The sequence below is a fragment of the Phalaenopsis equestris genome, unplaced genomic scaffold, assembly GCF_001263595.1.
Source record: "Phalaenopsis equestris unplaced genomic scaffold, ASM126359v1 Scaffold000263, whole genome shotgun sequence".
Lineage (NCBI taxonomy): Eukaryota > Viridiplantae > Streptophyta > Magnoliopsida > Asparagales > Orchidaceae > Phalaenopsis > Phalaenopsis equestris.
The window spans coordinates 306204-323024 of record NW_018164705.1 but is presented as its reverse complement, the minus strand read 5'-3'; the positions used below and the strand labels follow the sequence as shown (position 1 = coordinate 323024).

At 33.2% G+C, this 16821-nt stretch overlaps 2 protein-coding genes across 3 annotated transcripts in view; both read right to left on the bottom strand.

Annotated features, from left to right (window-relative positions):
• Positions 1 to 9193, bottom strand: part of LOC110024638 (apoptosis-inducing factor homolog B-like) — a 15454-nt gene extending 6261 nt beyond the window's left edge. Inside the window, exons 1-4 of one of the 2 annotated variants that reach the window (XM_020724715.1) lie at positions 9000 to 9193; positions 7380 to 7636; positions 6755 to 7203; positions 6113 to 6383 (exon numbers count right to left, since the gene is read on the bottom strand). In XM_020724715.1, the coding sequence (XP_020580374.1) occupies positions 6123 to 6383; positions 6755 to 7203; positions 7380 to 7636; positions 9000 to 9115 (1083 nt within the window). In that variant the 5' untranslated portion in view covers positions 9116 to 9193 and the 3' untranslated portion in view covers positions 6113 to 6122. Of the gene's footprint in view, positions 1 to 5868; positions 6384 to 6754; positions 7204 to 7379; positions 7637 to 8999 lie in introns of those variants that run through there. The other variant, XM_020724714.1, reaches the window with a different exon arrangement.
• A 5293-nt stretch (positions 9194 to 14486) lies between these two features.
• Positions 14487 to 16322, bottom strand: LOC110024628 (apoptosis-inducing factor homolog B-like). The gene is made up of 4 exons (XM_020724702.1): positions 16112 to 16322; positions 15645 to 15901; positions 15100 to 15548; positions 14487 to 14982 (listed from the first exon to the last, which is right to left on the bottom strand). The coding sequence occupies exons 1-4, from the start codon at positions 16225 to 16227 to the stop codon at positions 14722 to 14724; spliced, it is 1083 nt and encodes a 360-aa protein (XP_020580361.1). The 5' UTR covers positions 16228 to 16322; the 3' UTR covers positions 14487 to 14721.
• Positions 16323 to 16821: the final 499 nt, after the last annotated feature.

Genomic DNA, 16821 nt, shown 5'->3' with positions numbered 1-16821 from the left:
CATAACCGTCGATCCCGCCGTCGGCGGCCTCGATGGGGCCGTCGGTGGCCTTCTGGAGAATTTGTACTGTACCCTCAGGAAAAGCTCGCCGTCGGCGGCCTCGATGACATCGTCGGCGCCCTAGTGCAATTTTTCACATTTTGGTCATTTTTGCTTCAAATTCGCTCCTTTTTTGCATCTTTTTGTTCCATTGACCCTAATTCATCATTCATGCAACAAAACATCAAAAATATCTTTCTTTAAAGTGCAATATCATTAAAACACAATATAAAAGAGGTATGAAAATCTCAACATATTTTCCTTTGGTCTTCCCTTTCCACCAAGATCCCTTTGTCGGCGATTCGTTCCACCCTAGCCCTTTTCACCTTCGTTGATTAAGATCAAATATTTGGATTTTCTTAATTTTTTTTGATATGTTGACTCTCTTTGATTTTTTTTTTTGGTTGATTTCAAACAACGAAAATTATATTTAGAATGTCTTCTGAAATTCTAGCTATCAATCAAGATAATTCTATTGAAAAATATTATTACTGCTAAAGAAATTTATGGCACCGCTAAAGAAATGCGAGAATACTTGAAACGTGTTTACAATCAAGATAATTCTGCGAAGATTTTGCAATTGGAACTTGACATAAAGAAATTATAGTCAGGGCAATCTTTCAATTGAACAATATTACTTTGACTTTCTAAATTTATGGAGCGAATATGCTGACATTATCTATGCTAAGGTGTCAAATGAGAACTTAGCTAGTCTTCAGGCTATTCCTGAAGAAAGTTGCCGTGATAAGTTTTTAATGAAGCTCAGACTTGAATTTAAAATTGCTCAAGCTGGGTTGCTGAACAGAGATTCGGTTCCTTGTTTGGATATCTGTTTTGGTGAATTACTGCACGAAGAACAAAGAATGACAACACAAGCTGCTATTAGTACAACAGGTGAATCATCAGAAATAATTAATATGGCATATGCTGCTCAGACCAAAGGGAAGGGACCATTGCAGTGCTACAGCTGCAAGAAATTTGGTCATATTGCACAAAATTGTAAAAATAAGTATTGTAATTATTGCAAGCAAAAGGGACATACTCTTACGGAATGCCCTACACGACCCGAGAACTGCAAAACACAAGTACTTCATGCCACGGTATCTGAAACTCACAATCCTGGCTCGACGTTCACAGTTGCTGACAATAATCAATCAGTTATCACACCAGATATGGTTCAACAGATGATTCTCTGCTTTTTTTGTTGTTAGCCTTCAAGGGAAAGGTAAAACTATTACTTTGGTTCCTTCTCCTTGGTTTGTTGATTTAGGCGCCACAAATAATATGACTGGCACAGCTAATTTATTGCATAACCAATGACCGTACACTGGTACTCAACATATTCAGGTTGCTGATGGAAATAATATTCCAATTACAACAGTTGGTAATATTAACTCTCCTTCAGACATGTCTTGGTTCCTCCTAAATTATCTACTAATTTACTCTCTGTTGGTCAAATTGTGGATAATAATTGTGACGTACATTTTTCACTGTAGAACTAGAGGGTTTTATTTTAAAGCAAACTCGTCTTTATGGTTGAGATGCAGCTTATGTTGAACTTATGCTTGTATGATTACTTTAAGGGCATAAAATTTGGTTAGTGTTTCTCCTTAAACTCATTTATGGTGTTATGAATGATACATTGGATTTTTCCCACGAACAGCACTTTCAAAATTGTATTTACATACTGAGGGGTATTACAATCATTAGTCCACAGGTAGCAATTTCAGAACTATGTTTTTCAGACAGCTAAACTGCATCTGAAACACCTGTTTCTGAATAACAAATTTTCAACAACATCTTTTGAACTGAGTTTTTCTATAGTCGCAGTATAAACAAACACATTCTAAGTTTTAAGAACTAAATAATACTTTTAAGCAGTGCTTGAGAACACATTATTTATAGGATTTAATCATAATTAATTAAAAATCTAGCCAAACATTTAAAAAATAAAACTAGTAAATACAATGCTCGGTTAAATCCAATTTTTTCACAATCCATCTTGTTTTTACATCGTTCGTCATTGTTACCACGTAAATCTAGATTTAATAAATCCAATTGTAAATCAGATTTATTCCTCCGTTGCTCGAGCTCTTCCATCGCAACATCAATGTGATAAATACAATTTAATGAAAAATTAATTTGCAACCAAACACCGCTTTAGTGTTATTTTGTTATCTACTTTACAATATTAAAAAATTCCATTGAATAAAACATATAATATTTATAGGTAATTTTTAAAATGCATATATATCTTAATTGCACTAATGCCTAAATAAATAGCATCAAGTCAAATTATTATGTCACCAATATTTAAACTGATACTTTCGTCATATAATTCTTTTGTCAATAATTCTCTAGAAAGAAATCCCCGATTAAATATTTGATATTAAATATCACTTGAAATCCCTTTGAGTGTCAACATCTCACATGATTCTTGCCCTTAAGCATGTTAATGGCCTGCTAGCTCTATTAATTGTGCTTCAGTGGTCATCTTGCTCCTGCCATTAGTTGGGCAATGGAATTTCTCTTATATTATGTGGGTCATACTCATTTAGCTAATCTTTTTACAATTGGTAAGTACTCTCCTGTTGACTTTATTAGTAGTTGCTCTCAGCCACCTTTGGGTTTGGTTAAGGAGGATGTTTCCCTGAGTTCACATATTTATCCATGATCTACTTTTACATCTTCTTGAAAGAATGAACGTGCTCTTTTTCTAGCCCGTCATTATTTGTCTCAAGACCCATTATTGCTAGAGTTCTTTTTAAGACACAAGTTTTTTATAGCTATTTATATTTCATTTAAAATTAATTCCATGAGAGCAAATTGTGGGTAGAAAGTGGTCATTGAGAAAAGACCAAACTTATGTTCTCATTGCCAACTATTTAAAATGCTAAAGTTCTCAAACAATAATTGTTCATCTTGAAAAATAATATCACGCCCGTCTTCTAAATTGGGAGTCCATTCATTCTGGGGTAAATTTACCTTTTTTTCAAAAAAAAAAAAAAAAACTCCTTTTCTTATAATTAGATAAATGTTTATTTAGATTTTGGATCAAATTTTGATACAGGCGCATGCCTCCACAACGAGGGTATTACAACCACAGTCTATAACATTTGTGGTGAACTATTACCTTCGTTGCACCTAACTACACATTTTGTGGCCCGCAATCGCTATTATCACCAGGAACTGCATCCTAATTGTAGCTATTATTGCTTAAATATTTTTGTAAAATTATAAATGTCTACACTTGTTTTCTTTTCATTATCTGTGTGTATGATGAATCTTCATACCATGTTAAGACGGTAAATTATTACTCTAACACCGTGAATTTTTTGGCACACAATAATTAATATTTTCCACACTTTAACATTAATTAATAAATTAATCCAAATGGAGTATCAAAAACAAATGGCTTCTTCATTGAGATTCATCATTATTGCATAAAGAAAACACCTCTTCTATCATCAATGTACAATTGCACACTAGGCTTCTTTGCCCTCATCTCATTTGCTTGCTAACCATTTTCCACTTGATAAAGTTGTTGAATTAAGTATATCCTAAACAACTTCTCACCAAGATGGTCGTCATCAAGATCTTAGTGATCAAATGTATATACTTCTTCAAATGGCAAAAATATTTTGATTGTAACTTCAAATTAATTAGGGTTCAAAACTCGAAGTTGGCTTTGGAAATCATTGATATTGGAGTGATAGTTGTTGACCTATTTATGCATGTGCTACTTAAAATAGTGTATTTATACTTTAGTTATAGTAATTATCTTTCCAGATCTCTCCTTTTGTTTGATACATAAAAAAGTGTGAGAAGCCTCCAATGAACTTTAGACACAAATAATTGCACTGGATAGATCCAAAGAAACTATATAAAAGTACTGATAGTTGAAGCAAGCATGTTATTGATCCCATTTCATAAAGAAATTTGGAAAATGATGGCGAAAATCCTATAATTAACATGATTTGAGATGTTGTGGAGAGAAATGGCCTTCTCAAACATATCTAAATTATCAATGAGGATAGTAGCACCTTTATATAACTTGAGAAGAGGAACTTTAAACTTTAATGGAATAAGCTCCTCCAAGACTTCAAGAGTAGAGGATGAGTTGTTCATAAGAATATTGAAATAAGTGAGAAAAATAAAATTATCACCAATAATAGTTTTCTTTTCTAATTGATGAGGCCGATATCATTTATTAGAAGGAATAATTTGGCTCTTTAGGTGAAGATTAATCATCTTGGTGGTAATAATCAAATGTTGATGTATCGCATAAAACTATGCTTCAGTTTGACCTTGGATGAAAATGTCACTATTTGATAATTTATTGATATTATGTGCATAAAATATCCTTCATTTCGAACATTCGGCTTAGCATGAACCCAATGGTTTTGATCGTTCTTGTTAATATAATTATTAATCATTACTCTTTTTCTTCAGTAATCTCACATAAATGATAAAAAAGATATGAATGAAAAAAATTCACTCTCACCAGATATCAGAAGAATTTATTTATTTACGATCCGAAGTTACACTTTGAATACTCTATGACGAGACGAAGTATTACGATGAGATATAGTAATGAAACGAAAAATCAATGAACTCATGTAGATTACATATATTATGCAACAAGTCAAAAAAAAAAAAAAAATCATTGCATATTAAGAAAGGGTATAAAATAATATCTCTTTTAATATAAAAGGTTCATAAGAGGTTGTATGTATGTTGTAGGAGTAGTTATCCTTTGAGATGTTTAACTACTGCTATTTATAGCAGTGTCATAACAAGCATTTGATTCACTTAATGAATAATTTATAAATTTATCTTTATAATGCACATTTGATTCATTCTTTGTATGTTTTATCTTTCTTCAGAAATTTATAAAGCCTTCGTGTCTTAAATATCATTAAATTTCAATATTTACGATTCTCTCGAGACAATATGTAATGACAAAGAATTACATGACTCTGTATTTTTAATTGGATTCTTGAGAGTTTCAGAGAGTATTCCTGAGAAATATTGTTATGAAAGTTGAAATGTCTATGTCGTAATTAATACTTTAGTGGTATATCACTGTGCCATGTGTATGGCCCAAATTTCTTTTAATATGGTAGAATATTAAGGACTACATATGACAATAAAGCAAATGAATGTTATATCATTATGTTTAATGTGCTAATGATCATGACACAAATGAAAGTGACAACATGAGCCTTGAAGCAATGATGACCATGACATAAATGATGGTTGCAGGTAAGTCTTGAGTCATCAATAATATCTCATGATAATGCTTAGAGGATTTAGGTTTTCAACCAAAGTAAGAAAATATATCCAAATGAATTAAATAAGGGGTAGTTACAGCTTCCAATAGTTGCACTAGTCTGTTCTCCAAAATATTTCTCGTTGTTATCAATAATGTGTACCAAAATTGAGTTGACTTTATGCAGTTATGATTATAACTCAAACATAATTATAAGTTCCCTTCCATGTTTTTAGAATTAAATTCAAAATCAGAAACTCAAGATCGGCATTAGCAGCAGCTCATTTCAATGGCTATTAATTTTATTTGTCTTGTAATTTATTAAAGAAAACTATTTATGATGTACAAAAATATATCAGATAGAGCTTGAAAAATGGTTCATAGAAAATAGTTGATATACACAAGCACGTGCTATCATGTAAATATGTATACATATCTAAAACATGAACCTCCAATACATCATCGATTATTATCTACTAAGAAATACCAATTACATCACATATGGCCAAGTAGATGTATTCCCATTGAAAAGTTATAAAAATTAGGAGCAAAAAACATGAGATGATAATGTTTGAAGCACTTATGAAATGAGCAATTTACAGAAATTTCTCGCATTTTAATATGATAACATACTATTTTGATGATCCCATACATGCAAAATAGAGTTTTCATAGCTGAAATGTAACAAACGACAATCAAAGTCTTGACACCCACAAAAACAAAAACAATGACAATAAAAAAATAGAAAGACAAATCATTTAATACAAAATAGAAGCACTCAAAACTATATAAAGCACATACAATGATTCATTTACGTGGATTTCAGCCCCAATGTCTTCCTCGTCTTCCCCACAAATAGATCCTTTGATTTGATCTTCCCTGGCAAGCATCCAGAGAGTGTGGCAAAGGGAAGCTGGGCAACTCCTTCCTTTCTTCCCAATGAAACTATCGCAATGGCTGGGGAAGCTGTATAAGTTGCAAGTTTCTTCTCAGGAGCTCCCTTAATCAATAATTGCAGGTTCTTGGCCACCACTGAAGCATGCTTCTCTGCAAGGAACCCTTGCTTGATCTCCTGCCAATGTAATGAAGAGCAAGCATATCAGATATGGAGGAAGAGGCATTAAGATGCAGCGCAACATTATAATTTAGTTATAAAATAAGACTTTCTTAACAAGAAAAGTGTCAATAGTTCCCCAACTCTTTGTAGAGGGTTATTTTAGTCCCAGAGCCTATAAAGTGCCACTCAGTCCCAACTTTTTTAATATGGGCTAAAATAGTCTCCACAAAAGACTATTTCAGCCCCAATTAAATGAGTCTGGGATTAATTTGGTATTTCTATAGACTCTGGAACAAAAATAGCTCTATTTAAACAATCAGGGGATTATCCTGGTAATTTACTCCTTAACATTACAAATAAACAGAATTCAGAGTAGAAATACATACAGGGACATCATTAATGTCTCCAATAGCAAAAATGTTATCATGGCCTTTCACTCTCAAGTACGCATCAACCATTAACTGCCCCTTTTTGTCCAGGGATTGCTTTAAGATAGAATCACGCAGCCATGATGAAGCTACTGGTTTTCCCACACAAACAAAATGGCAGTCAGCTGAGATTTTCTCTCCACCTGATGTAACATAAACTCCACTTTCAGACAAAGACTCCAGGTCTACTGTTTGTCCCAGAATGACTTCCACCTTCTTTTTAACCAACCAACTGAATGCCTTTTTGGATGCTTTTGGACCTATGAATTCTATCAACCTTGGCCCTTTATGGACAATGGTAACCTTCTTCTCCGGAAAATCAACCGCAATCTCTCCAGCGAGCTCAACGCCAGTTGGACCACCACCAATGATCAAAATAGAGTTTGATGACTTAATCTTCTCATAATCTATGAATTCATTGCAAATGTTCTAATCAGAAGATAGCAACAATATTTAGCACGCTATAGAACAAATAAATTGCAACTAGAATTAAAATAAGGGATAGGAGCTAACTTTCATAATGTTTCCATGTCTAATTATGCATATTTAAATTAAAACTATAAATGGTGTTAGATATACTTGCCTTGCTGAAAATAGCTGAGTCTATCCTTTCTGTGAGCTTTATCAGAACCAGGATGGCCAGTAGCCAAGACAAGATAATCATATGGATGTGTTTGACCATCAGCCGTGTGGACCTCATGATCGGTAACATTCGTTGCATGCGATTGAATGATTGTAGCATCAGTTAAGTAGTCAAAGTGTTTTATCAATGTTCTTTCTGCAAATGAGGGTTCTACCATTGACCTCAACTGTGCCCATGGTATCTCAAAGTATTCTTTTCTGCAATATAAATAGAAGAAAAATCAGAATGAACTGTAAATTAATATATATCTATATATCTATCTATCTATATAAGGAACGGCCAGAAGCTATTATACAAGCCTCTAGTCACCCCTAACGTGTCTAACAATTCGAGTACCGCCTCCTTAAGACCAACTGTGCTAGAGGGGATTTGAACCCCAAACCTAAGAAGCCTTCTACCGTGGATTCCAACCAACAGGCCTGGGTACGCAGCCTGTTGGTTTAGAGCATAGATTACACTAAATATAGACAGCTTGAATAGTTTGTTTGGTTGCAAGTTGGATTTAATAAGGCCTGTAAATCTCCTGATTTAATGAATCCTATATGGGTTAAATCTTAGAAAATTATTTGATATTTTAGATGTTAGATCCAATTAAATTGAGTTAACTTTTCTTACTAGTTGTTTCAATATTTAAGGATTTAAATGATTAGGATATCTTGTTATCTTTACTTTGCTTATATCAATCTTAATTAGATTAATTTAATTAAATACCTCAACTAATAATTAATTCGTAATTTTCTGAAATAATTAAATAATAACTTACCATTAAACACATGAAATAAAAAAATTAAAATAATATTAATTAACTTATAATAATATTTTAAGTAACTTACAATCATTATTAAAATTATTTTAGTTGCTTGATTAAATAATATAATAATGTATATTATATTATATATGTATAATTTGTTTGAGTAAATAATAATAACTTGATAACATTTTTTAAAATTATGAATTTTACTAATTAAATTATAATTAATTAAGGTTATAATACTAATTAATCGCTATTTAGTAATTTATAAAACTGATTAGTCATAATAAATTATGTTTAATCAGATCAAATCTCAAATAAAGTTAATTGATTTAAATTAATTAATATGTTTTCAATTAATAAATAATAATTATAAAACTTAATAAATTTTTTTAATGAACACATCTCATTCAATCAAAATGATATATTATTAATATTTTCCAAACCCGAATCACCATCTTTCTCCCACAAATTCCCGAAACTCCCGAAAATAAAGAAGCAAAGCAGCGGCAACGGGAGATCCCTGGAGAAGACGGGACCAGCTGTGTGTGAAGAAGTAGCGTTCGCCACTAGGATAAAAAAGGCAAAAATAAAGCGACACCGGATTTAAGATTCTCTGGGTTCTCAAATGGGCTATGGTACCGTTTTAATAAACCCTAATACTGCACGAATCCTGCTGCCAAACAGCTCCAGCGCAGATGGGTTTCAAAAGCGGATCAAAAATACATATTAATGCCGGAAACAAGAATTATAGTAACGAATTAACAATCAGAAGATGAAATTAAAAAAAAAAGTCAAACGATGCATACGGATCTATAAGTGTTACTTCATTCTGCGACTGCAACGTCTTCGAGATGATACCTCCGGCGATCCCACCGCCCACAACCACCACCCTCTTTGATTTCTCAACTCCACCGACGGCCATGGGGCTGTGCTAAGCCAAACCAACACAGTTTGCAGAGAATTAAGTAAAGAGAAAGAGCAAATTAAAGAAGACGAGATATTGAAAGAGAATCCGAAAGGTGAGGGTTATATATAAACAAAGGTAATGCCAGCTAATTATTGCTAAATATCTAAATTAATATAGCGATAAATTACTTTTAAATTAATTTTGAAATAAATTAAATAAACTTGAAGCTTATTTGAATATAATTTTATGATATTTAACTTCTAAAGTATTATGTATTTAAATATTATAAATAATTGTTTATATTTCCTTCTAGAAGAACGGGGGTGGGTCTGAACGAAATTTGGCGAACCGCGTGGTCTGGATGGTTGGATTGCTATTTGTACCCAAAATAGAATTGGGCCAAGCTTCGGCCTAACACTAGCGTGCTTAGAATAGCATTCAACTTGTGTATCAAATTGACCGGTCCAATCCGGTTTGACCCGGAACAAACCTCCATTTGCTTGGCGACATCCTTTACTCGCTCGGCTGTTTTTTTATTATGTAGAAATGGTTTGAAATATTAATATTTAAAAATTAAATATCTAGTTCATTTTTTAAGCTATGAGCGATATATTTATGCAAGTCACAATCAAAATATTAAGATTTTGATTAAAAAAACAGTAATACAGAATTCTCGTGATTTCTTCGACGTAATTGTGGTAATCCAGAATTCTAGATTTCCCTTATCTCGCTTCCTTATTACATATTGCCTTTGTACATGTGCAGTTTATTTTTCTTTATTTTATTTATCTCTCTTTTTCTCTTGAACATGTAAATATACATTCCAGTGGGTGAAAGCAACGAGCACTGAGCGTAGTCATGGATGATCCAAGGAGCTCATATTGCATCCATTACTCGGATAGCCTTGGGATTGCCCTAGGGACATAGAACTCGTTTGGGGATAACTACTGTTCATGGAGTGGGTGAAGACAATAACACTTTTAGCCAAGAACAAGTATGGGTTTGTTTATGGGCCCATCTCAAAACCAGAAGGTATGGATCAAAAGATCCTCAATTCTTGGTCAAGAAACAATAACATGAAGATGAATGACAATGGTAAAAAGCAAGATAATATGTGCATTCTAGATGCTAGCCAATTACACAACTTTTTTATGCCAACCACAACGTTATACATTTATGGCATACTTGGCTTGGGCATCCTGCTTAATAGCGATTGGATAGCCTCAGAAGCCAACTACAATTCATTACTCTAAAATTCAATAAAGAAGTTATCAAACATCCTGAATGACAACATGATATAAACAATGAATTAATGTCTTTAAAGCAAACTCACACTTGGCCCATTATTCCACTACCACCAAGAAGATGTTCACTAGTTGTAAGTGGACATATAAAATCAAATACAAACCAAAGAGTTTCATTAATAAATATAAAGCTTGACTTGTAGCAAAAGATTACACGTAATGGGAAGGAGTGGATTTCTTAGAAACTTTCTCACCATTTGCTAAAATGGTCACTGTTAAATGCTCCTTGCACTATCAACAAACCAAAAAGTGGATATTTTCTCAATTAAATGTTAACAATGCTTTCTTGCATGGAGATTTGCCACCAAGATTCATTAATGAGGGGCAAAACATTCATCAAACATATAATCTTGTGTACAAATTGCACAAATCTATCTATTGTCGAAAGCAAGCTTCTTGTCAATGGTTTGCGAAACTTTCATATTCATTAATTAAATTTAGCTTTACACAATCTAAATCTGATTACACTTTATTCACCAAATGGGATAAATAGTAACTTTGTAGCTTTAATTATTTATGTTGATGATATTATCAATACCGAACCTTCTGAATCTGCCATCAAATCACTATAATCTTTCCTCCATACTTAAACTTACTTTATAGATTTTGGGATCTCCAAATATTCCTTAGGTATTGAAAGTTCTTGATCTAATTCTGGAATTGCCTTATCACAAAGACACTACACTCTGAAACTTCTTGAGGGCACTAGTTTTCTTAGAAGCAAACCAACAAAATATTCCCATGAATCCTAAAGTTCATTTATACTCTATTGATAGAAATACTCTCCCAGATGCCTCTCAATATCGAAGACTTGTAGGGAGGCTCATGTATCTTATAGTATCACACCAAGATATTGCATTTGTTGTGCACAAGCTCAATCAATTCTTAGCTCAACGTAGAACACCACACTTATCTGCCACTCATCATCTTCTTTGATACCTTAAATCCATTCCATAACAAGGTTTATTTCTCGATACCGCTTCACCCATTTAGCTTAAATCCTTTTCAGATTTTGATTGGGCAAAAAGTTTGAGCACTATAATGTCTATTACCAGTTCTCCTTTTTTTAGGCGAGTCTTTAATATCTTGGAAGGCAAAGAAATAAAACTCAGTATTTAGATCATCTTCTAAAGCATAATATAGAACATTTGTAACTACTACAAGTGCGTTGTTATGGTTAATCCAATTATTGTGGGATTTCAAGTTAAAATTACTAAGTCTGATATTAGTATTTTGTGACAGTCAAGTATCCATGCATATTAATGGCAGCCCAACATTCCATGAATGAACAAAATAAATATAGATAGATTTCCACTTTGTTTGAGATAAGATTACAACTTGTGTGATCAAGCTAATGCCAATTTGATCGAAATAAAAATTAGCAGATGTCTTCTCAAAAGATTTTCCACAAACTAGCCTTGCTACTCTCTTGTCCAGGATGGCCATTAAAAATATTTATAGCTCATTTTGAAGAGAAGTATTGCATATTGCCTTTATATAGGTGGTGTTTACTTTTCCTTATTTCATTTATTTCCCTTTTCTTTTGTACATTTATATATCCATTGGTAATAAACCCAAGTGGGAGAGTAAGTCCTTCATTTCTTTAATACAATAAAGTTAAGATTTACTTTTTCATTTCAAGCGTCCAACTTTTCTGCTTCCATAACATTCTTTGATCCTCTCTTTCAACTCTACCACACATGTATTGCCCTCACTTTGACCAACCATCTCTCCATAACATTTCATCTACCACAGACCATCAATGAAGCATACATTCAATCATATATTTGTCAAGTGATTGCAATTAACCATTACAAACTAGAAATTAATGAATCTTCAAAAGTTCTATTACTACTAAAAATGTTGTTTAATTAGCTAGATTGTACATATGATTTCACAACTATACATATAATTAGGACACAATAGTACTAAAGGATCATATGATCACAATCATATGTATTACTGCCCAACAAACAAATAATTTGAGGATAATGAATAAATTGACTTTTTGAGTTTTCTGAAGAACTATTGGGGGCTATTTTAACCTCAATTTTTTTTTCTATATTGTCTTTTGGTTTATGCAATTAAAATTTAAACATTATTTTGAAGAAAAAAATAAAGATGATAAAATTTTCATACAGATCACTAGAAATATAATGCGAGAATGTATAAATTAATTTAAAATCCTAGCTTGTAGACCTACAAGTGTTTCATAAGCAATATATATCATACTATTGATTTTTATCTAACTTAATAATGTAATGGTAAAAATCTAATCCTTGAGCACCTCATTAAATATACAATTCCAAGCCAAACTCATTATAGAAAAAAATTTTAAACAAGTAAATTTTATTGAATAATAATTAATCAATCAATTAAACATAATGTTATTGATCACTTGAAGATCATAACTATGGCTTTACTTGCTTAAGTATGATCAAAATTTGACCTCATAAGAAGGTAGTTGGGCCATCTAATTTAGTACAATTTAATTTTTATAGAGTTTCATACAATGGATCTAAAATAAGTGAATTAAACACCGTGGACTTATATGTTCTAGTTCAAGAATATAAAACTCATTAACATGTTACATCTAGATGTACCTATTTAATTTGTTTATTTTAATATAGAATGAATATAAAATTATACTTTTAAATTACAAGCCTAATAGATTAATTGGTCTTCATGAGCACAACATTTAGTATTTTGATTTAAATGTCATTGGTGCATCATTTAACATATGTAATGCACTTATAATATATCAATTCAATCTAGTGACTAATCAGTCTTATTGCAAGCCGGAAGATTCATAACGGTAGAATGATGATCTAATATGTTTGCGTTGTACAAAAAATTATCAGATACATAAATAATAGAAAAGTGGTTGGAGATCATTTGAATAATTAATCAATCAATCAAACATAACGTTATTGATCACTTGAAGATCATAACTATGGCTTTACTTGCTTAAGTATGATCAAAATTTGACCTCATAAGAAGGTAGTTGGGCCATCTAATTTAGTACAATTTAATTTTTATAGAGTTTCATACAATGGATCTAAAATAAGTGAATTAAACACTGTGGACTTATATGTTCTAGTTCAAGAATATAAAACTCATTAATATGTTACATCTAGATATACCTATTTAATTTGTTTATTTTAATATAGAATGAATATAAATTTATACTTTTAAATTACAAGCCCAATAGATTAATTGGTCTTCATGAGCACAACATTTAGTATTTTGATTTAAATGTCATTGGTGCATCATTTAACATATGTAATGCACTTATAATATGTCAATTCAATCTAGTGACTAATCAATCTTACTGCAAACCGGAAGATTCCTAACGGTAGAATGATGATCTAATATGTTTGCGTTGTACGAAATATTATCAGACACACAAATAATAGAAAAGTGGTTGGAGGAGACCCTTAGATTTTTTTGTGAAAAAACCTTAGGGCTAGGTCAGTCAAAGAAATTCACTGTGTGATTGTAAGTATATAGATCATCTTTTCTCCTGAATTACAGAAGATGAAATTACAAAGCTATTAATCCCATATATTATGTGTGTAATCCCTATATAAGGATTCGGTACACCTATCCTTGAACAATGAGAACTCGCTGACTGTATGTGGGAACAAAATAATGGATAAAGTTTCAAGCACACTTATCCGCATGCAATACTTTTGCGCATAGAGGGGAGAAAATGGAAGCATCCTCAATCAACTAATTGTAGCGATTTAAATCTCAATAAGATTTATGCAAGACTTGGAAAGGTGTTTGGCACGCAAGATAGATGGAAGCTGTAAGAATTCATCATTGAATATTGACTCTAATTAGGTTACATTCACACAGACATTAGGCTGAAACTTGATTAAGCTTAGGCAATTATGACGATAACTCTGAACTTATTCATAATAATTCTGCAACTCCATACTTTTCAGAAGCAAAATCGAAATCAAATACCCAAGAAGTTAGGTGGGTGTCAAAACAAGAATTCAATCCTTTTATTCAAGTCCTAACGATCTTGTTATGACTTTAAACTTGTAATAACATTTTTGTAAAAAAACTACCCATTTAAAACATTACTCTACTTTTCATTGATCATATAAAAACAACACAATTTACATAGCTGATTTACAACAGCAAAAAAACAAAACATTCAACCGAAGGTAGCAAAATCAAAACATACCCAAACGCACATGCACACACACAGCAAGCACAGAAGAAGAAAGCAAGAAATCACATCATTTTAGCTCAATATAAACACATAAAACTATCACGAACTACACAATAGCTATGGCGATGCCATTACGCGGATTCAAGTCCCAAGGTCTTCCTCGTCTTCCCCACAAACAAATCTTTCGACTTGATCTTTCCTGGAAACCATCCAGAGATTGTACCAAAGGGAAGCTGAGCAACTCCCGCCTTTCTTCCCAACGAAACCATCGCGATGGGCGGGGAAGCCTTATAGATCGCAAGCTTCTTCTCAGGAGCTCCCTTTATCAATAACTGCAAGTTCTTCGCCACCACTGAGGCGTGTTTCTCTGCAAGAAATCCGAGCTTCAGCTCCTGCAAAACAATGGAGACCGAAAAAAGCCAAATTTGATAAGTTAAAGATCAAAAAAACAGATCTTTTTTTCTTCAAAAGTTTGGCCGGGAGAAGGAATTATGAAAAGAGAAACTTACGGGGACATCAGTAATATCTCCAATAGCAAAAATGTTATCACGTCCTTTCACTCTCAAGTTCTCATCAACAATCAACTGCCCCTTCTTGTCCAAAGACTGCTTTAAGATAGAATCATGCAGCCATGATGATCCCAACGGCTTGCCCACACAAACAAAATGGCAATCAGCGGTGATCTTCTCTCCACGCGATGTCTCATAAACTCCACCTCCTGATACAGATTCCAGGTCGACGGTCTGTCCCAAAATCACCTCCACCCCTTTCTTTTTCAGCCAAGTGTGCGCCTTTTTGGAAGCTTTTGGGCCTATGAATTCTATAAGCCTTGACCCTTTGTGCACAATGGTGACTTTCTTCTCTGGAAAATCAACAGCGATCTCTCCGGCAAGCTCCACACCAGTTGGACCACCACCAATGATTAAAATGGAGTTCGATGACTTGATCTTTTCGTAATCTATGAATCAATTACAATGGCAACAATGAAGATTTGATAAGACTCCCAAATTATGAATATTTAAATTAGAACAACAAAAGTTTTAGATATAAATACCTTGCTGAAAAAGTCTGAGTCTATCCTTTCTGTTTACTGCAATAGAACCAGGGTGGCCAGTTGCTATGACAAGATAATCATATGGAAAAGCTCGGCCATCTGCTGTCTGTACCTCATAGTTAGTTACCTTGGTTGCATGCGATGTGATGATTGTAGCATCAGTTAAGTACTCAGAATGCTTTATCAAAGTTCTATCTGCAAATGATGGCTCCACCATTGATCTCAACTGCGCCCATGGTATCTCGAAGTATTCCTTGCTTTAATCCAAGCAAAATATAAAATCAGAAACAGAGTAAAAAATTCTCAGTTTTTTTAAAAGAATTGATGATTATCACAAAATCCTGCAACAATCTACACTTCTCCTTGGTAGATTACGAATGGATCGATTACGCCATTGTCAAACAAGCCATGGAGATTAAAATAACCTCTGCAAATCAAATAGAAAAGAAGGGGGAAGAGGTGCATACGGGTCGATTAGCATTACTTCATTCTGTGACTGCAATGTCTTCGCAATGATACCTCCGGCGATCCCGCCGCCCACAACCACCACCTTCTTTGACTTCTCAGCTCCACCTACGGCCATATCGCGGTTCTAGTTCAATCGAACTGGATTTAGAGACGAGATTAGAGCGAAAATGGAAGGTGACTGGACAAAGTGCTTGCTATACATCTGCAGCCGGACTGATGGCTCAATTTATACAATCTTCAGGCTGCAGTCAACAAAATCGTCGGAAGTTCAAACACGTGCTTCAAGCTAAATGCGAATAAGATGATGGCGAAATATTTAAAATATTTTCTTGAATTATTTATATTACAAATTTTCTTACTTAAAAACAAAAAATTATAATACAAAGCAAGTCACCTCCTTTGCCTTCGAGGGTGTGACAGCTGAAGCACGCTTTTGCGGCGGCCCAAAGTGGAGGGAAGACGAATTAAATCGGGTCAAATAAAATGGAATGAATTCTGGTCAAACCAGCTCGGAACGATCAACTGGATATCGTATGCTAAAACATGGACCGACTCCATCAAATCAACCACGTCACGCGGTTCGCCAGCTATGCAAAGACCTGAAAAAGCGGTACCTTTGTTTTCAAGAAATCCGATTCCCCTTTTTTTTAACTATATAATTACAAAAATAAACATATCCGATTCCAACTTCTAGAATGAATATATATAT